Source organism: Galleria mellonella, unplaced genomic scaffold, assembly GCF_026898425.1.
Source record: "Galleria mellonella isolate WM207_F2 unplaced genomic scaffold, CSIRO_AGI_GalMel_v1 utg116, whole genome shotgun sequence".
In the NCBI taxonomy this organism is placed as follows: domain Eukaryota; kingdom Metazoa; phylum Arthropoda; class Insecta; order Lepidoptera; family Pyralidae; genus Galleria; species Galleria mellonella.
Window position 1 is genome coordinate 3,645,789 of NW_026441978.1, and position 26,279 is coordinate 3,672,067.

Sequence of the window (26,279 nt, forward strand, 5' to 3'; positions counted from 1 at the left end):
GTATGTAACAAATAAGCTACACAAAACTTTAAATTTTAGAATGATTTATCGGACATAACCTAAAAAGTTTACCTAAATGTTTTACGCAAATCAATATTTATTATTATTATTTATATTTTTACAAAAATTCACATCTCCCCTCTTAACGAGAGGAGATGGCAAACTAACCCTCGGCAGAAGCACAGTCGGTCGGGGTTCAGGGCCCCAGGGAGAGAAACCGGCGTACAATGCGGGCAGTATCTAAGAGCACAGCTTTATGCATCTTTCCCGGGAGTGAGCCGCCTTATTTTTATTATTATTATAAATTTCTAGAAAATTCACATCTCCCCTCTTAAGAAGAGGAGATGGCAAACTAACCCCCGGCAGAAGCACAGTCGGCCGGGGTTCAGGGCCCCAGGGAGAGAAACCGGCGTACAATGCGGGCAGAATCTAAGAGCACCGCTTTCTGCATCTTTCCCGAGAGAAAAGAAAACGGGACATGCCGGATTCCGTATAAACAAAAAAGTAAATAAGACTGAATAAAAGAGAAATGATACAACTGTGCAACAACAATTGGCCAATCTGTGAACTTACTCGGATCTTTTACAACGCAGGTCAATATTGAACACTAGTGGTTCTAAATTAATAAGATGTAATTTACTGATTAACTTAATAACTAAGCATTCAATAACATAATATTGAATCCACGTGTAATACATTACATTGTTTACTAGGAAATCCAAACATATATCCTTCAGAGAAGGTATCGTAAGTGGTCTTCTGTTCCTATTCGGTCTTGAAGATTTTGTAGAATTTGACATCTTGTGCAATCTATTCAAAGCAGGTACAACACGTTTGTTTCTCTGTCGATATGACAGATCAATACTGTATGATATGGAATCGTCAGAAGCGCAGGACAAATTGCAGGAACTAGATTTACAAGAGTCCGGTGAACTGCGTGGGGTTGGCGCGAAGCGGACGCGCATTACAAGAGTGAATACTCTTTTATTTGTCTCTCATGTATGTGATATATATCATTTAAAATATAATGATATTTTAGATATGTTATAGGTAGAAAGTCAATACTTTATTTTTCAATATAATAATATCTTTTTATAAATAAAAAAAATAAGTTTGTGTATTCTTCTTCTATGCTTTTGCGCATTGTTTGTCCGATTGTGTAGAATTGAAACAGATTTCTTGTTAATACTTGTCTTAACGTTTTTGAAAAATATCAACACATACATAAGAATTACAATTCATGTTTCAAACACGATAAAACTTAAGTAAATTCACATAACATGATATCTTTAAATTGTATAAAACAAACTCGCTGTCCGCGCCTTTTTCTTCGCTTACTTCTTATAAAAACCATGTAATTAGTTTTCATATGGATTTCACTATAATTTAAATATTTTTACGGAAAATATGCACACTGCATCCTAATTAACATCCGTGCAAAGTCAGAGTGAGACACTAGTATATTTAACAATTTCCCCTATATCACTTTCTGCGCATCATTAACGCATTCTTATAAAAACAAAAAATTGTGTATAGAAAAAAAGTTGGTTACGACAATATTGCGAACTGCAGTGAAACGCAGGTCCCGGCCAACTGATTACTTCACATACCTGCATCCGCGGGCTAGTTTAAACTTGATAGACAAGAACTGTTATAGAATGAGGATAACGGACGGACCACATGGTAGACTCCGAGTGGATTGTAAGTTGTACGAACGGGATTTGAGAATAAGATGCACTAAGTTTCAAGTTGCAACATAGCAACACAAATATTTCTCTGTTTAGCGTAACGGCTGACTGGTAGAACATGCCATTATTAAAATGTCTACAGGGCGGACTATATGCGTCCTGTAGACATTTTAATGTGTGCAAAAGTATAAATAAATAAATATTTACAATTAATGATACTAGTAATAATTAAATTGTATTTTACAAAAAAAAACCAACTTCAACTGTGGCTAAACAAGTTATTTTGGTTTAAAAACTAAGTTTTTTTTTATACAACTTAGAATGGCAGACAAGCTAACGGCTTACCTGATGGAAAGTGGAAACCGTCACCAATAGATATGAGCAGTACCATGGACCACGGGAAAGGAAGGGGTGGCCGGTTCTATGTTGGGACAATACGGCACGTTTCAGTACTTATTTATTTGTAATTATTATTTATTTATTATTACAATTATATTTAATTTGAATAAATAAATATCTATAATATAATGATCACTAAAAATAGTATAAAAACCCAAGTTTTTTTAACTTTTAAATAAAATATTTATATATCATGAAGCTAGTTATTGCCAACATAAATTTGTATATTAAGTATCCTATGAGTTAGATTAGGGTACAACCTATCCGTGTACCAAATTTCACTAAAATCTGTTCAGCCGTTTAAGAGTAACAAACCAAATATTTACATACTTTCACATTTATAATGCTAACAAGATACGTAGAATTATTATTCAATTTTTTTTTTATTTACATTCATTATTCGTAAATATACCATCATTAATTAAAATAACCGGTTATTTAAAACAGTTGTAAAAAACGCGCGCCCCAAATCGTAGGCATGCTCCAATGAACACTCGTTTCTCTGGTTTAACACAGTATTATCAACGCTCATTTAAAATAGATTAGTCTGATCGCACGTGTAGTTGATAAATTGATGCTATTTATTATTTTGGCTTGGTTAACTCAGCTGCTATGACGAAAGCATAACGTCAGGTATTATGGCTGAGTGTAGGTAACCCAGGCGTATTGGGGAAAAGGGATTATTAGTAATGAGGTCTAACTGACCCATTTACCATCGATACATTCCCTCAACATATCGAAAATATAATAAACAACAATTCTCACATTCCAATCATAAGTAAAAAGCATGTAAATGTATATGTATATGTAGCATAAAAAAAAGTACTTTTAAAATGTACAAATGAAGTCCTTTTGAGTATTGGTTTTGGACTCTCTAGTAAAGAAAATAAAAATATTTTTCCAATTATTTCCATTGAAATACATAGCCAATGATATGTAATACTATTTTAAATTTAAAATCGATAGCATTAATAGTTGTTTAGATACAACGCTGTGACAGACAGACGGACAGACGAAGCAGCACCATAAGGGTTCCTTTATACTTTTTTTTAGTACGGAATCCTAAAAATGCAAATTCCAAATTGGAAATTCCGAATGGATTATTTCGTAGCGGATACCAGGCGAACATAAAACATGAGAAGTGTTATGAACTCTCAGCTCACATTCCTAGAGACGGCCTTGTAATCAACCTTACTTAGCCGACCGAAACCTTTCCTCGCCGATGACGACTCGAACAATGAACGTTTAGCGTTTGGATTCGCAAGTTTGCTTTTTACCAATAGGTTATTGTTTGTACAGACAAATTAAAGAATAGTATACGATTCGATACAGGCAATAATTAATAAGATTTGGAAGACCATTGTGTGGAAATATTTCTTTTAGGAGATTTATTGTTTTTATTTTAGATTAACTGCTTTGTATTAGGATGAAAAATACTTATTCTGCTTGTTTATGATAATTAGACTATGGAATTAGACAGTTATGTTGCGTTGCATGTTGCAAGCATGATAAGCTTTGTGATAAGAAAACAGACAACGACTATCTGAGGAAATTACAATAGATCAAGTGGATCGAGTAATCAAGTGATTTTATTATACAATCGATTCGGTTTAGTCCCATTATGGTCCTTGATTAATGTCCTTAAGTAATTTAGGATTTTATTATTATTATATAAACCATTAAGTGTCCACTGCTGAATATGGGGCTTTCCCATAAGGAGAGTTTTACCAGTAGTTGCCACACTTGGCAGGCGGGTTGGCAAGATTTTTGTGATGTTTTAAGAAGAACGCTGCTCCTGCCCATCTCTCGACTAACTCTCTTTTAGTTGTCTTACGACACAAACGGGAAATGAGGTGGCGCATTTTATGCTGGGATTACACGGATATATATATATATATATATTAAATGCATGTCTAATGTATGTATATTTTATGCAACAAAACTAATTAATTCCTCTTTGCCATAAAAAGGCATTTGAAATGCAAACATCAATAAAAATGGTGGAGACAGTGGAGCCTCGACCTTGCGTGTTGGACGGTTGGTACAGAGACATTGACCACGCGTCAAGTCGTGAGATTAAAATTCGCGGCCTCGTCTCGTACAATCGAACATGCAGTTGTTTGTTAACTCGATTGTACAATTTGTACACTTCGAGTTTTGTTTCTGGACCTATTAATTTATTTATTTAAAGGAACACCAACAGCATATTGCATTATAACACATATAACAAACATTAAATATAATACAATATTAATGCACATGCTTTTTAAAGGTATTCACAGCATTTATTTTGATATATAACTTATTTTCCTTAATGTTTTATTCTGTTAATTTTCTTAATTATACAATACCTACTTGTACAACAATTAGTCCATCGCCCTAAGGTTGTCTTGAAAAGATTGCTCTCAGCAATAAGACCGCCTTATTGTACTTATACAATTGTGGCGTTATATTTATTAATTGTCTTGCTTATTTCCTATATTATATAATGCAAATAAAGTATACTCATTCATTCATAACTATTTATTTGGAATGTAAGATTGAAAGTATTTTTTTTTAAACCTAACCTTTTACTTTGAAAAGGGATTATTAGTAATGGGGATTGGCAATCCCATTGCTACGAGTAGGAATAAATCCTATCGGGGCAACCTTTTCGCGGTTCCTTATCGGCGGAAACCATTGAGTATGATTTATTTTTGAATTTGTCACGATGGGCTGACCAATTGAGCTGTTTCATCCTTATCTATCATCCTTCATTGGTGCCCCGCCAGTGTATACCGATAGCGCAGGCGGGATTACCGTTCTTCAAAAAAGGTATATTAAGGTTTCTTCAGAGCCGGCAACGCGCACGTGACACCCCTAGTGTTACAGACGTCTATAGGCTACAGTAATCATAAGTTAAGCTGTATGCTTGTTCGTCACATCTTGGTATAATAAAAAAAAATCTAATAATAATCACGTAATAATTGTGTAAATTCAACGATTCATTTTATAACAATTCAAGTTATAACAATAATATAACAACAGTGACCAATATAATCTATGCTATGTACACACTTATCTATCTATGCAATGAAAAATCACGTTTTAATATGCATTTTTGTTGATCAGATACGAATAGGTATACGTAACTAACAATTTATCTAGGACTTTACAAACATTATTATTGTCCTAGTTTATGATACCCGTGCCATGTGATCCGGACATAGAATAGGCTACCCCTTCCTTTCCCGTTAGTATCATAAGAGGCGACTAAGGGAATTTAATGCTCTGTACCCAGTAAATTTACGCCATATCCCACCCTTCAAACCGAAACACAGCCATGCAAACACAACTGCTTCACGGTTGAAACACGAATGGGACAGAGGTACCCAAGCAATTGACTTTTGTACAAAATCTCCTTCTGGTAAATCTACTACATACCTATAAAAAGTAAAGGAATTCAAAGATGTTCTCTATGTCTACCCCGCAAGTGACTTGGCGTGAAGATAGATATATACCTGGCCATTGACGATCGCGCTGACGAGGAGCACTCTAGCGGCGCGGTGTACCTCCAGCAGCGAGCCGGGCAGTGGTGCGGTGGCGCCGGTCGGCTGGAACCACACCGCCGCGCCTTCAGACCACTCCGCGAGCCCCCCGGAGCCCGCCATTCTAGAAAGAAAAAGAATTCTTTAAACATCTCCCGCCATTGTGGAAGTAAAATTAACATATTTTTTTATACAACATATTTTAGGATATTTCTTTTTTTGCAATTTTATATTCGCATTTATATAAAGTGACATTCTTGAAGAAATGTTTGGAGAAAAGTGAAATAATCGTATATATATATATATATATATATATATATATATATATATATATATGAGTAGGTGGCCAATTGTGAATCTAAAAGCGAAAACCTTGGGTAATATGGATAAAAAATTTTACGCCGACCCCAAAATTTATATTTTGATAAGTCGATATCCACGAAATTTCCCCCGTAGAAATAATATATTTTCTATCACTTCGTTACTACTTTTTTTATATTTGTAAAATCAACAATTGGTTTGCTTAAACGATAAATTAAAATTTTGTTAAAAAAATAGGCTCAAAATGGGACGGCTTAATAGCATACACACAAAATAAATTCTATCTAATTGTCTCAATAAAAAAACAAAGGAAAACTATTAAAAATAAAACACATAAGAGTATAAATCACTTATTTATTTAATTAAATAAATTCATATTTTACATTAATATGTTATGACAACAAAGTAAAAAAAATACACTTATTTATGTGATTCAGTATTCAAAATATTTATCTAAATATATTATTACTACAAATAAATTGGGGCTGGCAGAGCTGACGGTGGTAATGGGGACGAGCCACAGCAAATAGGTGGTGGTGGGGGCGGCTGCAAACACATCGGTGGTGGAGGCGGTGGTTGAACGCAGAACGGAGGCAATGGTGGAGGCTGGACCATAACAGGTCCGTGTGGAGGCAGCTCGACGTAAATAGGTTCCGGTAGCGGCGGCTGGACAGTTAAAGGCGGCAGTGGTGGCAGGGGAATAGTCATTGGCGGAGGAGCTGGGGGTTGGACGCTGATTGGCGGTGGTGGAGGCGGCTGGACGCAAAGTGGCGGCAAAGGCGGCGGCTGCAGCATCATTGGCGGTGGTGGTGGCAGCTCTACAGGTATTGGGGGCAGGGGTGGTGGCTGCACCATTATCTGGCCTAATGGCGGCGGTTGGACAACGATCGGTGGCGGCGGCGGCAGCTCTATCACAACTGGGGGTGGCATAGGAATATCTATGAGCATGGGCGGGAGCAGTGGAGGATTTACGTACATGGGAGGTGGGGTTGGAGGGGTGACCATTATGGGTGGTTGGGGAGGAGGAGTTACGCAAATTGGCGGGGACGTAGGGGGGTTGACCGTCACAGGAGGTGGCGGAGGCGGTGATACTAGCATAGGCGGCAACGGTGGTGGGGTGACTGTTATAGGTGGTAATGCTGGAATTTCGACAAGTAGTGGTGGAGCGGGTGGTGGAGTTACATAGATAGGAGCTGGCGGTGGTAGAGTAACATAAAGGGGTGGCATTGGAGGCATAGGAATAGGGATTGCTCCGGGACAACCAGGAGGTGGTGGCGGCGGTAGAGGTGCTGGTGGAAAGCCTGGTAGAGGCAGGGGAACCGGAGCAGGATGTGGTAGGGGCAGTGGTAATGGGGGATGAACTGGTAGAGGTATTGGTGCTGGGGGTAGAGGTGCTGGGTAGAACGGCGGCGCGGGTAGAGGGGCTGGATAGACAGGCGGTGGAGGCAGAGGTGCTGGATATAGAGGCGGTGGGGGCAGGTGTGCTGGATATAGAGGCGCTGGGGGTAGAGGCGCTGGGTATAAAGGTGCTGGGGGCAACAGTGCTGGTGCAGCCGGGACCACTGCAGGAAGTGGCGGCGGCAATACTAGCGGTGGAGCATAATATGGTGATTCAGCGCACGGGCAATAATTCGCCTTAGCTGTGTACTGAAACAATAATAATAGTATTTTTAATAAACAAAAAAGAACTGGTTGCCAAATCGACCCAAGGTTTCTTGTGTATACATCTTAGTCGATTGTGATCGTTTTTTTTAGTTCTTTTTTAATCGAGGACTATCCTCGATTTATATATTGTTATTGGATTTAATACATAGGCTACGAAAAATATAAAAAAATCAATACAAATAAAAAATAAATCAACTTACTTGACTTAGTGCTGCCAGAAGCAGCACAATTCTGGTGGTCGCCATTGGTGACCATAGACTGATTACTCGTTCCATGAAACCGTGCCCTTCGGCCTTTATATGCATATATTGCCCCAGGTTCAAGGTATCGCAACATTACAATATATGCAATAAATGATTTACCAATATTTTATCGTTGTTTATCTATATAATTGAAGCTATGCATATAATTAATAATCTAATGCAACCCGTAACACAGAAATATGTGTAGATTAAGCACGTTGGCTTATCGATGCACATAAAAAATTTCATACATGCAGTTTCTAACGTAACAAAATAGTATTATTGACACTTATTCACTGCTACGTATGAAGGTGGAAAGTAAAGATAATTACGCGAAAACACACGTGTGTATGGTGTGTTAACGAACAAACATCGGAAAGTGTGTTTTTTTCTGTATTTCGTAAAACACAAACAGGAAACAGTATGTCTATTATGAAGCTGGATACTACTTAATTGTGAGTACTCTTAAGTGTTTTATATAAAAATAACTTTTTGCCCGTAATTTTACACGCGTAGACTTCACAGGTAGGAAAACCAATATGATAGTCCACTACTAGATGGCGTTTATACTTTCAGGTATAAAACTGTCAAATTCACATCAAATTTGGTGCTGTAGTTTGCAAAACCTATAGAGGTTTATTCCGGTATCATGTCTGTACAAGCAGACAAAACTTTTAAAATTATTGTTTTGTCTTTTTTTGCTTTTATTTAGACCCTTCGTGTATTTTTTTTTATTTCTCCCTTGTATAGACATAGTCGTGTGGTCCAGCCATAGAATAGGCCACCCCTTCCTTTCCCTTGAGTATCGTAAAAGACGACTAAGGGACGACAAGGGCTGGGCAGCAGCGTCCTTCTTAAAAGATCTTTAAAGCCTGACGGCGGTTGCCAATCCGCCTGCCAAGCGTGGCAACTACTGGCATAACCCCTCTAGGGGAGGCTTATCTAGCAGTGGACGGTACACATGTATATATTAAAAAAGATTACGTAGCGACTTTGAAACTATTTTTAATTTTATAATTTAGGTACTAAAATAGGCAATACACACCTGTGAAAACCGATAATCACCTGCTGTGTTCATTCCTTCGTCACACGCGTTTCTTACATTCGGACCGTGAAATATATAATATGCATATTTCTAGCAAATTTTTGTTATGTTAGATTAATAAAACTCATAGATTTTAGACATTCATTTCTGTAAACAAAAATATATTTTTAAACTGTTCTTCAAAAATTACTATAATTTTCTCAAAGTTAACATTTCAATTATGGACCCTGTTGGGCACAGCAAGTAGGAGAGAGGAGGACAACACTTTTTTCACTTTAGAAATAGTCTAAGAATCTGTTACAGTATTATCCAGTCATTGAAATTGTATCACGATAGGTACGTATTTTTTTATTATTATTATTATTCATTATTTAAGTATTGGTGTGTATCTATTCATATCGTAATTGTTATCAGTATTATATAGTTATTTAATATATTCTGTAGTTTTTAATTATTTATATTCATATTGTAAAATTAATTAATAAATAGTTTAATAGTAAAATTTCAGCAATGTCAGTTTTAGCTATGTCTTAAATCATTATCAATTCATAATTAATTATTTATTTATAAATTACAAGATAAATTCTGTTTATCATTCAAGTATTCGTCAATAGTGTAGTAGCATTCAGTAATTAATAATGTTTTAAGACTTCTTGCAAAAATATTGTCATTTTCATAATTTTTTTTGTGTTTCTGGCAATCTGTTATATATTTTTATTGATGACACAAAGGGACCAACGGAATACATAGCCAGCAAAGTTGATGGGAGGCGCAGTCTATCTCTGTGTCTTAAATTATATATTGCGCTAAGTTATTTTAAGTGATTTTACTTAAAAATTATATTCAATAATGTTTTTCAAAAGCGACATAAAAAAGAAATTCGAAAATAACAATGAATATTGAAGATAAATAAAAACGTATCTACAATTATTATTTATGAGAATACGAATGGTATCAGTGATTAAGTCGTTACGATACCGTGACGATTTTCATTACGAGAATACAGACAACAATGTTTCAATGAGAGATTTCACTAAATATTGACGACAAATATATATATATATATATATATATATATATATATATATACAGGGTGTCCGGTAATGAATGGATAACCTTGAAACGTCTTATAGTTCAACTTATGGCCGTCCTAAAAAATACGAAATATATATATAATAGAATCTATATACTTACCATGTTTCTTATAAATAAATAAATAGAAGTAAAGTGTGGTACAGACATACAAGTGCCGTGTCGTTCCGTCCTTGTTTTGCTAGTAAATGCCACTATTGGCAGGCGGGTTGGCAACCGCAGTTTGGCTTTTGATGAGGTTTAAAGAGGATCGCTGCCCATCCCTCAATTATAAGCTTCCTTAGTCGTCTCTTATTACACCTACGGGAAAGGAAGGAGTGACCTATTCTATGGCGGGACCTACATGGCTATGTTTTTTGATGGGTGAAAATGGCATGGTAACCCCGCCTGCGCTAACGGGATACGCTGGCGGAGCACCAGTGAAGGGTGATAGATGAGAATGAAAACAGGCCAGTTAGCCCATCATGATGAATTTATAAGAAATTAACCATGATAGTTTCCAGGGAAAACCGCGAGGAGGTTGACCTGGTTGAGTATATTGCTAGTAATAGGATTCTCAGGCTCCATTATTAACAATCCCTTTCCCCCCACATGGCTATATTAGGGGTATGTTGACGCAAAATGTTGACAATTTTATGTTGTTACCTAACTAATATTCGGTTAGAACGATTATATAAAATAAATGCACCGCCAACGCATTTCTCGGTTTGCCGAATGGTTGACTGGTAGAGAACACCGTCCGGTGTTAAGTCCGCCAAATGTACATAGAATTTTACTGTACCTTAAAGTTTAAGTAAATAAATAAAAATAAAACTTTGAACATTTTTAAACTTACTTGCACAGGTTGCAAGTTATAAGTCTTAATAAACAAGCCCTATTAAAAGTCAATACTCGTAATGCATTTGTACTTGGTACCGTTTTGGGAAATCTTATTTTCACTTCCCTTTGATTAAATAAACAGAAGGAAGTAGTACATAATTTGTTTATACATAATTGCACTTAAACGAAGTAGGATAACGGTCTTACACAGTTTGATATGTAAACTGCCAATTAGAGGGGGAAAGGGATTGTTAGTAATGGAGACTGAGAATTCTATTGCTAGCAATATACCCAACCAGGTCGACCTCCTCGCGGTTCTCCATGGAAACTATCATGGTTAATTCTTGATGAATTCATCATGATGGGCTAACTGGCCTGTTTTCATTCGCATCTATCACCCTTCACTGGTGCCCCCCAGCGTATCCCGTTAGCGCAGGCGGGGTAACCATACCATTTTCACCCATCAAAAAAAAAACTGCCAATTAGAATAAATATTTACTGCCTATTGAATGTATTAGTTTATTGTTTAATCACTCTATAATAAAATAAACAATTTGATTGATAAAAATATATAACTATACAATTATTTCAATAGACGTACTAAAATGTAATCTTATTGGCAGAATGCCAACATTTTCAAACTGCACAATAAGTGACAAACAAATTAAAATTAATAATATAAGAGAGGTGCTTTCAATTATAATTAAAATATATGTACTAGCTTTTATCTGCGACTTCGTCTGTGTCACTAGAACATGTTTAGTGATTGAAATAAAAAATAGTTTATGTTATTCTCTATCCCATACAGTACCTGTATTTCAAATTCCTTAGTGATTGCTCAGCCGTTAAAATGCAAGAGTTGACAAGCAAACAAACTCACTTTCACATTTACAATACTGTACAGTAGAAAAAAGTAGAATTCTTTTCTATGATATTAGAAAGGATATAAAAGGTTTATCATCCATACATTAATTCATTATTGGTATTTGAATTTTACTATACAATATTCAGCGAAACTTCTTGATTTACCATAAGGAAAGTTCGCCTGGAATGGCAACCTATAAAACTCTCAAGATCTACCGTGATAACCATGGTGCTGTTCATGTCCATAATCTATGCTTATAACAATAATAAAATTAATAAAGAGTACCTATCCAGGCATAATTATATCCAATAATCCTGATGTAACTTGGACTTGATTGTTATTAAGAGAAATGCCTTCTATTTAACCTCGTATCACACCTCCCATATATAGATAAAATATATCTACATGATATCTAAAACCTTATACGGTGACAACATTAATTTCTAACTAGTTAGTGGAAATTTCTAAACCAGTTATTACGAAATTCTATGTCAAGTTCAAACGAGAAATAAAACATTCGATGTCATTTAAATTTGAAATTATATTAAAAAAAAAACGTTCGTCTCCATGATCAAACACACCTGTATCGACCTAAAAAAAGTTCATTGTATCCGGGAAACAATGGTCGCAGAGACACTTCCGTCTGCCAAAGACGTGGAACTGAACGCAACATGATGCATACCAATAATATATAACAGGCCAATTTTAAAAGTCCACCGCACTTTGACGGCTCGATGTGACACGCGACTATTTAATTCAGCAGGGTTATCTAGGACCATTGCGTATGCTGTCTCCGTAGTGACCTCGACGGGCAAGGCTTTCTCGATCGTTCACCACGTTCATAATAATTTTCCAAGAGTGGAGAGAAATTATATAAATACTTGTATTATTGAGGATATGTTTTTTAATAGTCATAACATTGCTTTCAGAAATAAAAGGAAGTTAGGGGATTTCATTGGGCAAGTTACTGTCCTACTTTTAGGTATTGTATTTTCTGGGATCGACTGCCGTGTTTTTCTTTTCCGCTGTCAGATAATTTTTATTATCAAATAGTAATTATTTTTCATAAAAAACAAATTCTATTAATTTTAAAGCAGCAAGTAGTATTTTAGCACATTAAAATAACTAGATTTGTCAGAATTGAAGTATTTTTTTTTTATTTTAAAGTAAATTTTGGGGAACACAATTATAAATTATCTATTTATTTATTTTGTATGCTATCAACTGTATCTATAACTGTGTGATATCAATACATATAATAAAGTCGTAACTGGTCGCTGTCTGTACATAGAAGATATATAAACCATTATAGGGGGGCTTTATGAACATAATAGAACTCAAAACAATAATATTTGTCTGTTTTTCTGTATGCCTGTAAATTTGTGCACCCAAATCTCAGAAACGGCTTAACCGATTTGAATGCGGTTTCACTAATGCGTTGCGGTTTGCTCCACTTAACATTTAGTGTTTGTTTTATTTCAATCGGTTCATAAATAAAAAAGTTATATCAATCTAAGTAATCACATATATAAAATGCTATAAAAAACATATAGGATATATTGATTCACGCGAATGAAACCGCGGGATACTGCTAGTTAACTAATATAACTCATTTTAGTTTTTCGTTTCTTTTTTGCTCTCCTGCTAAATTCATTAAATGAAGCTTAATACATTTTACATTTCTAACGCAAGTACAGTAAATAGTAAGTAGTAAATAGATTTTGCTTTAAAGGATAGCTTTTGTAGTGTCACAAGTATTTTTTTATGCAACTTAGAATGGCAAACAAGCTGACGGCCCACCTGAATGAAAGTGGTAACCGTCGCCTATAGACATGTGCAGTACCATGGACATAACAGAGTATACTGTTTCGCCCATGATATCCCCCATGCGTTGCCATTTCTGAGGACTCAGGTGTTATTCCTCTGTACCCAGTAATTTCACGCCATATCCCACCCTTCAAACTGAAACACAGCTATGCAAACACAACTGCTTCACGGTTGAAACACGAATAGTACAGAGGTACCCAAGCAATCGACTTTTGTACAAAGTCCCCCTCTGGTAAAAAAAGTAATGGAAAAAGAAAAAGTAAAGTAATGGGAAAAGCATAGCTATAATTTTCTTATTTCAATGCTTATTTCCATTACCTGCGAATGTGGTAGAGCGAATTGGTTCCAAAGAAAGTGTTAGTGCAAAAATTAGAAAAGACGGCAGGCACGTGGACAGAATATTGTATGTAAGAATGACGTAAATATACAATGCGAAACTGGTTGGACTGATGATTTTGATAATATAAATCTTAGGAGAAGACAGAATACTCCGAATGCGGTGTGCAAACATGAGAGGAATAATAATAATAAAGAAAACTAGAGATGTAAGCATAAGTAGACATTGTTGGCCTTTAATACCATATGCCATGCTATGATACCAATGCCATAATCTCCGCTATGGACATAAAGGACCTAGAAATATAAATGAATAATGTTATAGCTCTCTTACATGAATAGTTTTATGTTAACAATTTAAAACCAAATGTAGACAAAACATGTGCCTTACTATTTAAGTCAACTTCTAAAAATAAGGATACTTTGGAAATATACCTGAATGGTAATAATATCAAAGTTGTTAATGAAGTAAAATTTCTAGGTGTGAAGATAGATTCTGTACTGAATTGGAAATCTGAGTTAGACTCTATAACTAAATCAGTTAGTGCATCATGGTATGCTTTGAGATGTTTGAGGGATGTGTGTTTAAGTAAATTCTTTCGGACCCTTCCCTTCATTAATTTAGCTTTCAGATAAAAAAAAAATATTAGATCTTCTGAAATGATAAGTGGTAAATGATTTTGTAAGAAATATTATATATATAATTCTCCTCTCATTTTTTTACCATCTCAGCTATCTTTGGAAATATCTACCTATTGATATCAAAAAGTCCCTTCGTAAACTTTAAATTGTTACAATAATGAAGAGCTTTAATCTATATAAATAAATATTTAGCCATGAGTAACCATGACATATATCTACCCCCTTATTCATTAAAACTAAAACCTATTTTAATTATTACACAGTTTTGTCACTTTCTTTCTGATTGGGAATTTAGTGTAAAAAAGAGAAAACATTTTAATAGCTAAAATAGGTTAATGAGAGGTTTGATGGTTTATGAATAAGAGGTTTATTATATAAATATGTATTACTTGTAGTTATTTATATATGTACATATGTATAATTATGTATAATTTTTGTAAACAAATAAATATACAATGGAATAATACATATGTATGTATGTTCATTCGTCTTGTAATGTATTCATGTATTTTACTATATACTTAATAATGTTGGTATTTGCCACAATATTTATCTAATATATAAAATTCTCGTGTCGCGGTGTTTGTTAACAAACTCCTCCGAAACGGCTTTACCGATTTCATAAAATTTTGTGTGTATATCGAGTAGGTCTGAGAATCGGCCAACATCTATTTTTCATACCACTCAATGATAAGGGTGACCCACCCATAATATTTTTTATTTTTTGAATTTTTTTTTTATTTTTATTTTATTATGATTTAGCATTGAAAAATACATACAAATTCAAATTTTCAAGCTTTTACGATCAACCCCTATTTTTCAATCGCGATTTTTATATGCCGCAATAGGGTTGAAAGATGGCGATTGAATATACGAGGTCTGTCCGGAAAGTTCGTATAAAAGTGTTCTGGAATGCGAGAAAGAGGAGTGGGGAGGCCAGGTAAGCGCAGGACCCCTTCCTTATGTCCCTAACAATGCTTCAGTTCTGGTCTGACCGCCGTGCGGTGCGAACTGGCTTGTCACGCCATCTGTGAAGTTACCTCTTAACGAAACCCCGTCGGCATGGAGCCCGCTTCCGTTGAAGAGCAGCGCGTCGTAATCAAGTTTCTCTCGAAACTCGGCAAGAATGGCCGTGAAATTTTTGCCGATCTCAGAACAGTTTATGGGGATGATGCTGTGAAGGAACCAACCGTCCACAAGTGGCTAAAAAGATTCAGAGAGGGCCGAGAAAGAGTTCGATGTTCGGGGGATTGTCCATCAAGAATTCGTCCCTCCAGGCCAGACAGTTGATGGAAAATTCTACGTCGATGTGCTCAGACGCCTCAAAGCTCGTGTGGCACGAGTTCGTCCAGAATTGGCGCGAGAGGGGCGTTGGATTCTTCACCACGACAATGCCCCTGCCCACACCTCTCTTGTTGTCCGTGAGTTTTTGAGTAAAAATTCCATTACGGTGACCGAACACCCCCCCTATTCGCCGGATTTGGCCCCGTGTGACTTCTTCTTGTTCCCAAAAACCAAATTGGTACTTCGGGGGCGGCATTTGGGGGACATAAATGAGATAAAAAAAGCTACGACGGGGCAGCTGAGAAACCTACAACCAGAGGACTTTCAAGGAGCCTTCTCACTGTGGAAACGGCGTTGGCACAAGTGCATTATGTCACAGGGGGAGTACTTTGAAGGGGATAAAATTGATTTACCTGAATAATTGTAAAATAAAATTTTTAAAAAACTTTTATACGTACTTTCCGGACAAACCTCGTACCTCATTTACAGATTCCGTTTAGCGAAGCGGTTGATTGGTAGAGAATATCAACAGGCATTAAGTCCGCCCTGTAGACATATTTTAATGTGTGCATATGTATAAATAAATATATAGTAAATTACGAGCTTGATAGAAATGTGTCAAAAACACTGTACACCTCCCTCTTCTCCTTATTTTAATTGTCAAAGATTTAAATTATTTATTATTTAAAACAGATGAAACAATACTATTATTTTAAAAATATTGTTATTATTTTAAAACATTTTAAATTTCAAAATTTTTTCAATAACAACTTTTGATGTTTTTATTTCTCTATAGCTTTTGTGGTACATATAAATTAAATGAAATCATTTCTATTTTTTAGTTTATCGGCAACACGTTCTCTAATGGTCTATTTAGGTCTCCTAACGACGCTCTCGTTATCATCGTGTTTTTTTTTCACAAAAGATTAGGTACAATTAAGGACATTACTACAGACATATTATCTATAAATAGATTTATATATTAACAGTTGGGTTTATTTATTAACGTTTAGTTGCAAGTTGAGAGCACGTGATACCTTATATACGAATTACTCGTAACAAAACTTATTCAAACGTCGAGATTAACTCGGCTGTATTGATAGACAGATTGACGCCACGATTTTCTATAGATATTATGCATACATGAAGACCAACGAACTCTCGCCAGAAAGGTTCTTTTTCTCTTTTTATAAGTACATAACGAAAGAGAATATCAAATACTTTTTACAAGTACATTTTGCTTCGCAAATTGAAAAATACGACTGTCCTGTCAAAATACGAAATATTTTTAGAAAAATTATAGTCAGTATCACTCGAAAATTATGTACTCTTTATTGCAATAAAACATACATTATATTATTTGTGTTCAGGATTACAATATATAAGGATTCTAACGATATTATAATATACAATAAGCCCAAATGTGTTCGGATATCTAGGATAGTGAAATAAAAAAACTCATATATATATATGAACCCTGAGAATATTACACAAAAAAAAAAATATTTTAAAAGGTCGTGTAAAAATTATAAGTAATTTATAGAAGCTATAACATCTAGCAATATCTATATACTGTAGTTACAATATTTATACATATATTGGCCCAATAATAAATATATTAGATATCGGTTAATCAATATATAATACCGAAAAGAAGAATCCGCTCATAATGAATATAGATATCCGACTGGTATGTGCGATATCGCAATGATTGGTCATCAATGACGAGACCTCAATATATAGATATCGGATATTACCAATCTCTAGCTACAGCACGCTAGACAAGCCGGTTTCTTACATCCATTACAATTTAACACTTATTATTTAAATATTTTCTACTTTTAGATTACACAAACATTTATTTTAAACTTTCACTATAATATAAACATCATGACATGTATTAGCATCATGTTTTACATTTTAGAACGGATTTCTATAATTAAAAAATTATACTTAAATCGTAAATTCTTACAATAAAAAATATTTAAAGTGACTTTTAAAAAAAAAATTTGATTCTAAATTTGAATGTAATGTCTTTTTATGTGTCTATGCTACGCTATATGTATGTATATTTTTACAATTTGGATTCGACTCCGATTTCTTTTTGCAATTGAAAGGAATTAAGCGTTCTTCTCATATTAATTTTTCGATATATTTCCGAAAGAAAACATACCTGTTGCAAAGCAAAATGTACCTGATGTATCTCACGTCTGTGTTCTATATTTACTCTAATAGACATTTATTAAACATTTCGTATTTTTGTTGGTTTTTAAAGTTATTTTAAATAAATAAGATTGTTCTCCACAAAAAAAAAAACTGACTTTGATTATGTGACCAGATTTTGATTCAAAATCTAAACTACTAAACCGATTTTCATAAAATTTCTATAAGGGACTAATCTATAAGCTTTTAAATAAATAAAGAATTTTCTGAATCTGTTTACAATTAATGGAGGTAACAAACATAAAAACAATTCAAATCGAATTAAATTAAAGAATGAAATCCCTTTATCATTCTCTTGAAAGAATTATATAGATTATAAAGATTAATAAATATGTTCACAAACAAAATGAATAATTAATTACATAATCTTTGTTACATAAAAGCAAGATAAAGAGGCAACAATGGGCCACCTTATCGTTAAATGGCGATCTCTTCTAGACAACCTTTGCAGGCTAACAAGTGAGAACACTCTTTTTTTTTCTCTTCAATAGAAAAATAATAGTGAACTTACTAATTTTGCTCCTATCAAAGTCGCTATTTTGTGATATGAACATTTTTGTACGCAATAAATTTAGATATCGTTCAGAAGTTTAGGAACCAAATCTAAAAGTTTCATGGTAAACACCCTGTAAATTCACTCGTTTACAGCAGCTATTATACTAATAATTATTTCATGGCATCATCTCACAGTTAGCTTTTATATAGAGATTGTGATACATTCGCCATAGCCCCAGGCATCGCATGTTTTGCCATCCGCTTTTTGTCGCTTCTTTTATAACGCAAATGCCAAGTGGTACTGGCCGCAAAAGAGATAAGTTTTTTTTTTCTTATTTCAAAGATAGAATCGCGATTGGAATAATAAAACCTCCGTAATGAAACTTCTTCGTCAGTGCTATTGATAGCTGTGACGGTGCGTGGTTAATAATTTAAGATTTTAATGCACAAAAAGCACATTTTAACCGTGACAAAACCAGTATGGGTCTCACGCTTTTTTGTCACAATTCAAGTGAGTTTTAAACGGGAGTAAATTCAAATAAAGTGAGTTTTTTTTAAAGTTTGGATCACATTTTCACTTCTTTAGTTTTTTTTTTTTATCAAGCGCCGGTTTTAGTACATAGTTTGAGAGTAATCTTAATAATAAAATATATCAAATTGGTATAAATTATTAGGTTTAATTAGGGTATACAAATAAATGGTACCATGACCTAAAAACATACATAAATTTTAAGATTAAAAACGATGGATTTTGTAATTAAAAAAATAAAAACAGATGAATTTAATTTTAAAAATTAATAAATAAATAGAAATGTGACACGTTAAAGAGCAAGTTATCGCCTATCCAACTATAGTTGCATAAGCGACTCCTCAGTGTGGGATCTGGGGCAGAGAGGTGGTTTGATAGTCGCGCGGCGCAAGCGCAACCGTGTCAGTGGAACGTAGAATGCGGCCCGCCAATATTCATAGACGAAAGCCGCTCTACACTACATTGTATGACAAACCGAAGGAATGACTACTTATTTAGTTGAATCACGTGTTTTACGAAGACAGATTGTAAATTGAAATTGTCGGCTTTTATTGTAATTGGTTTTTTGTCCTTTTCTCTTAGTGCCTACTTCTTCTACTAATGCTCGTTGAAGGGATTGAAAAAGATTTTTGTATACAGACAGACAAAATTCTAGATTAATGGATGTGATACTTTTAACCTTAATTCACCTTTAAAAATTTTTTTTATACAACTTAGAATGGCAAACAAGCTGACGGCCCACCTGATGGAAAGTGGTAACCGTCGCTTATAGACATGAGTAGTACCATGGACATAACAGAGTATACTGTTTCGCCAATGATACCCCCCATGCGTTTCCATTCCTGAGGACTCAGGTGTCATTCTTCTGTACCCTGTAAATTCACACCATATCCCACCCTTCAAACCGAAACACAGCCATGCAAACACAACTGCTTCACGGTTGAAACACGACTGGGACAGAGGTGCCCAAGCAATCGACTTTTGTACAAAATCTCCCTCTGGTAAACACATACAGTGATGATATCAGTCGTATAATTCACTGCTGAATATAAGCCTTCCTCTTGGATGATTGCCTGTAGTTACCAGTTTAAAGAAGGAAGCCTTACACCTTGAAAGATAACTAATTATATGTATTGAAATCTTCTAGATTATTATTAAAATTTTAATACATATATAAAAACCTTGCGTCACCATTTTTGTTTACGCAAATTTCTACTGCTATACGGTTGATCCCTGAAATTTAATAAATGTGGACTGTTTCCTCCAATGATTTTTTTTAATGGGTGATAATGGAATGGTAACTCCACCCGCGCTGTCTGTATACACCGGCGGGGCACCAGTGAGAGATGATAGGTGAGGATAAAGCAGGCCAGTTAGCCCATCGTGACGAATTCAACAAGAATTGTTCACGATGGTTTCCAGGGGGAACCACGTGGAGATCAACCTAATAGGGCATATTGATAACAATAGGGCTCCCAAATTTCATTGCTAACAATCCCTTTACTTCCTATTTCCGCCAATTTGAAATATAGGGTAGTTACTACATGTTAAAAAAAATGGACTCGGTAGGCTGCGACAGTGAGAAAACAACATTTACCGGGTCAGCTAATAGTCTAATAAAACAAATTACAACAACAATGCGCGGGAGCAACTGGCGTAAAATCATTGGTGTAACAAGCGATTGTCGCAGAGTAGGAAAGTGGCATGGTTCCGGGTCGGGTGTTGCGCGTTATGAAATCATTATTAGGGTAGATCATGGCCGGTCCACGACAACAACACGGCAAATCGATTAATTAACTTAGATAAAGCTAGACTTGTCACTTTCATAGATAATTAATTAAATTACATTGATCTTGTTACTCGTATGTAAATAGATGTCGCAACTGTACGTAGTCGTACTTTGCAAATTAATTTTTATACCGAAGTTCGAATAAATCGTAGTCGTATAGTATGCGTAAGGTATTAAAAATTTATTAAAAAGTCAAACATTTTAAATAATTAAATATTATTATTTGAATAATGGACTAATATAAAGAAATAAGATTTTCTTTAAATTACCACTGAATTTTTTCTCTGATTTATTCTTTTATCTAATGGTAATAAAATATTTGGAAAGCTAACTTTGCTCTGCAAAGAATTTCTTTTTTTATGTACTTCAATCATAACAAAATTAATATGGACTCGCACGAGACTAAACCTTATCGATTGCAAAAAGAATCATCAAAATCGATTCTAAATTGACAAATATATCGTGCAACGTACACACAAGAAATACGAATCGAGTACCTTCTTCATTTGGATGGAAGTCACTTAAAAGTATGAATATTCAAAAATGCTTAAAACTGATACAAAAAAAAATTTTCTTTCCTTCTTTCTTAAGTAAAATTTGAAGTATGTAAGTTATAGAATCTAGTGACAATTTTAAGTGTAACTAATATAATATGTTAAATAAATTTTTAGTTCATTACAATTAATAACACCCGAGTCCTCAGGAAAGGCAACGCATGGGCGTAACAGTATACTCTGTTATGTCCATAGTACTGCTCATATGTATAGGGGACGGTTACTACTTTTCATCAAGTGGGCCGTCAGCTTGTTTGCCATTCTAAGTTGCATAAAAAAATGAGATTTCACTGTGAAAATTAACTCGCAAAATTCAATATTCAAATCGATTTTGTTTTAAAACATTACCAACAAACAGTTGAATGTTATAATGACGGTTTGAACGCAGACATTTCGTCATAGCCGTAGAATACTGACGGATCTTTACATGTAATATTCGTCAGATCCGTCAGTATTCTACGACTATGACGATTTGCTCGTTCATACATCGGTTATGTAATGGAAGACAAATGAGTTCATTCCGTCGTTAGATCTATTACTCGAATTACGAATACAATCGATACTATTATGTACGATTATTTATCGATTGTTGCAACCGATTGTTGTAAACGAATGGATAGTTATTAACAATTACTCGTGCGTAAATATTTTGAAATCAATTATGTTTTATAAGTTTTAATTTATAAATAAATAAACTGTTTGAGAAGAGTAATGTCATAAGAGTTTTTTTTTTAATCGGTGATAATGGAATGGTAACCTCACCCGTGCTAACGGTATACACCGGCGGGGCACCAGTGAAGGATGATAAGTGAGGATGAAGCAGGTCAGTTATCCCATCGTGATGAATTCAACAAGAATTGTTCACGATGGTTTCCAGGGGAACCACGTGGAGGTCGACCTAATAGGGCATATTGCTAGCAATGGGGCAGTCAAACTCCATAGTTAACAATCCCTTTCCCCCCAATGTCACACTAGTTTGACGTGTTTATTAATTTATCAAGTGTAGAGTACATTCCACATATATTATTTATAGCTACATATTATTATTTACCAAATTCTAAATTGACACGCATATCTATTGTTTCCTTTTGGCTTGCCTTCACGGCCCTAGTCCTCTAAGTTCCTTTAACTATTATACATATATTTCCAATTTCCATTCCTGGTTTCCTTTGTCACCTACATCAAGTTTATAGATTATGTGTACATTATGTTATTTAGTAGATTTTGTTCTACGTAAAAAGATCGACTTCAGTTGTGGACCGATTTTGATAAAGTTTTTTGGGGTCATAGAAATGTTAATAATAACAAACGAGAGGAAGGGAATATTAGTATTTGTGACGCTAATTTCCATTGCTAGTGATATACTCTATCAGGTAGAGCTTAACGCGGTTTATCCCTGAAAACCCCCTTGGATTAACTAACGGGGATTTCAGGGTTTTTCTAGCGAATTCGCTACGATAAATTAACTGATCCTAATTTTATCCTCACGTCTCTCTGGTACCCCGCTAATGTAAACAGATATGGTTGCCATCCCATTAATATTCCACTCCAGGGAAGTAATAGGGATTGACAGTCCCACCGTTAGCAATATACCCTGTGAGGTCGACTTTCACGTGAATGCATCCACACCATCGTGTTTAATTATTTATTAACGAATTTGTTACGAAAAAATTTTCAAACTCATATAATTTCTCACTAGTGCCCTGCCATGGTAAACTTTTTTTTTTATACAACTTAGAATGGCAAACAAGCTGACGACACACCTGATGGAAAGTGGTAACCGTCGCCTATAGACATGAGCAGTACCATGAACATAACAGAGTATACTGTTTATATACTCTGTTATGTTCATGCCATGGAAACCCCTATGCGTTGCCATTCCTGAGGACTCAGGTGTTATTCCTCTGTACCTTGTAAATTCACGTCATATCCCACTTTTCAAACCGAAACACAGCCATGCGAACACAACTGCTTCACGATTGAAACACGAATGGAACAGAGGTACCCAAGCAATCGACTTTTGTACAGTCTCCCTCTGGTGAGCATACAAGACTATAAGTAATATATGTGCCCTGTCCATACTCCACAAGTATACATAGATAATTACTTCAGCTACAGTCGTACAATGTTATTACAGGCATGTTTCACAAACCATTTTGCAACGAATACCGATTGACGTGTTGTATTACCGGTCCATGGACAGAGTTACAAAGTCTCCATGAATTATGAAATGCACACTCTCAATACGATTAAGTTTGGCACGACCGCGACGGCATATCTGTTTCTTGATCTAAGCTTTGGCCTAATAATGACAATATTAGTACTGTTATGATAAGCCTATTATATTTTTCCCAACGTCTCATATATTTCCTTCTATTATATTTCCGTTGTCGGAATGTTTTTTAGGGTTCGGTACCTCCAAAGGAAAAAACGGAACTCTTATAGGAACACTCCGTTGTCCGTCAGTCCGTTCGTTTGTTTGTCAAGACCCTTTTTCTTAAAAACGTTGGATTCAGGCCAATTTGCCTTTTGTGACAAATACATCGGGAATTAACAAGGTTTCTAGAAGGAGCCTCGTGGAGAATCGACCTGGTAGGATATATTGTAATTGGGCTATTTATCCTCTGGTAGTATATATTGTTATGGGGCTATTTGTCCCCGTTACCAACATTTACAGATTGCAATTTTTCGTAAACATAACACAAAAGCGGCAGATAGTCATTAACAAAATTAAGCTGTGTATCATTAATAAATTAAAAGGCTTTGTTAGCAATTTATGTAAGGACAGACAACAAATCAATTGTGCAATTCATTTACTGCGTGGGATCACTGTGTGTGTGCAGTACAATAGGCTGTGGGATGAAAATATTCAATTAATTCGACCCGTAGTGTGACGAACAAAATAATGGTGTTTTATATTTTTAATGGATGATAATAGAACGATAACCCCGCCAACGCTAAAGGTATACGCTGGCGGGGCACCAGTAAAGGATGATAGGTGAGAATGAAAGGGCAGGTCAGTTAGCCCATCGTGAAGAATACATTTGGAATTCAGCACGATGGTTTCCAGGGAGACCACGAGGAGGTCTACCTGATAGGGTATACTGTTAGCAATGGGACCCCCCAAATAATGGTGTAGTAACCTCATATTATAGGAATAGAAAGTATATAGTATTTACAGATCTCTTCACTTCTTATTTAAGAGATTCCTCTTGTCTGGGCAACTAATTTATGCATTCTCTTCCAGCCAGCTCTATTCCAGGCTATATCTTTGATCTCACTATACAACATGACGCCTAGTGTTTTCTTTATCTATCCCATGTATGTAGTTATTTCTCGATCTTCCCCTTCCTTTTTACCCTCTATTTTTCCTTTTAGAATGCTTTTTAAAAAATCGTATATCGTGTTTTTATTAAGTACTAGCTTTTTTTTTATACAACTTAGAATGGCAAACAAGTTGACGGCCCACCTGATGGAAAGTGGTAACCGTCGCCTATAGACATGAGCAGTACCATGGACATAATAGAGTATACTGTTTCGCACATGATACACCTCATGCGTTGCCATTCCTGAGGACTCAGGCGTTATTCCTCTGTACCCAGTAAATTAACGCCATATCCCACCCTTCAAACCGAAACACAGCCATGCAAACACAACTGCTTCACGGTTGAAACACGAATGGGACAGAGGTACCCAAGCAATCGACTTTTGAATCTGTATTATATTTTTGCCCCTGAGTTGTGTTACAGTTAGAAAGGTGGGATAATGCAAGTTTATAGGGTTCCGATACTAAGCTTACGGAAGACCTTACTTACGAGTAATGGCATTGCACGAGGAATACTGTGGGCGTCACAGTGTATTTGTTCTGTGACGGCAAGAATTAATTATGATGGTTTACAAGAGGAACCCCGTGGAGGTATACCTGACAGGGTATACTGCTAGCAATGGGTATTAACGTCCCCATTATTAACAATTCTCCCCGCCAACGAAGACTTTAGGCTTAGTGGATAACAAGTTCAATATGTTAAGCACAAACTCTTTGAAACACAATACGCAATATTTCAGCAAATAGGACAGGGTCAGATTCAAGCGTGTGAAATGATTGTATTTGGTCAAAATCACCAATTAGCGTTATCGAAGGTTCTTGTATTTCATAACACTGTTTCGAATATTTGAAACCATTTTTAACCGACTTCAAAAAGAAAGAGGTTCAGTTAATTTTTTTTTGTGTTTGTTCCCTCATAACTCCGTCAAGACTATACCGATTTGAAAAATTATTTTTTTATTGAAAGAATATATATAGATTGCTTATCGATTGGTAATGCGGACTACCATCGTGCTGAATTCAAGATGTATTTATCATTATGAGCTGCTCTTTCATTTTCACTTATCTGGTGCCCCGCCTGCGTATACCGATAGCACAGGTGGGGTTACCATTCCATTATCACCCATTAAAAAAAAAGATACTGATTGTCATTCTCTTTGACCTACTTAATTAAAAGTCCCACATAAACATACTTCTTACAATACAATCGCATTAATAACGTATTGAATGCAGTCTCCGATGCACATAATAAGACAATTTTTGCACATAATAAGGATGCACATAATAAGGCACGGTGGTAGAGCCACGCTGTAATACCATATGGTATTGCAGCATGAATGGGCCGGCTCGACCGGGGAAGTACCACACCCTCACAGAATACCGACGCTAAGTGGTTGCACTTTCAGTGCGATCACATTCCGTACGGTGAGTGAGGGAGTCCGGAGGCCCATCCCATACCCATCCCATACCCATCCCTTTCCTATTCCTAAAATCCTTTCCCCAACCCCGTCCCCCTATCTTACAACACGCAACCATGGCAGTGGAATTAAAAAAAAATAGCATACCCCAGGGAGGTACCAGTAACCATGTTGCTGGAGAATCCTCTCTCGAG

General features: G+C 35.5%; 2 protein-coding genes across 2 annotated transcripts in view; both read right to left on the minus strand.

Annotated features, from left to right (window-relative positions):
- Positions 1 to 26,279, minus strand: part of LOC113513827 (unconventional myosin-XV) — a 159,354-nt gene that overhangs the window by 100,053 nt on the left and 33,022 nt on the right. Inside the window, exon 2 of the mRNA XM_052894695.1 lies at positions 5,588 to 5,738. Coding sequence (XP_052750655.1) covers positions 5,588 to 5,737 — 150 coding nt within the window. The 5' untranslated portion in view covers position 5,738. The remainder of the gene's footprint in view (positions 1 to 5,587; positions 5,739 to 26,279) is intronic.
- Positions 6,276 to 7,905, minus strand: LOC128200449 (uncharacterized). The gene is made up of 2 exons (XM_052893879.1): positions 7,801 to 7,905; positions 6,276 to 7,582 (listed from the first exon to the last, which is right to left on the minus strand). The coding sequence occupies exons 1-2, from the start codon at positions 7,903 to 7,905 to the stop codon at positions 6,404 to 6,406; spliced, it is 1,284 nt and encodes a 427-aa protein (XP_052749839.1). The 3' UTR covers positions 6,276 to 6,403.

Bases quoted from the DNA above. Each gene is read 5' to 3' on its own strand.
- LOC128200449 (XM_052893879.1), bottom strand. From the start codon at position 7,905: ATGCATATAAAGGCCGAAGGGCACGGTTTCATGGAACGAGTAATCAGT. The intron at 7,583-7,800 runs GTAAGTTGATTT...TTATTGTTTCAG, and splicing joins TTCTGGCAGCACTAAGTCAA to TACACAGCTAAGGCGAATTA.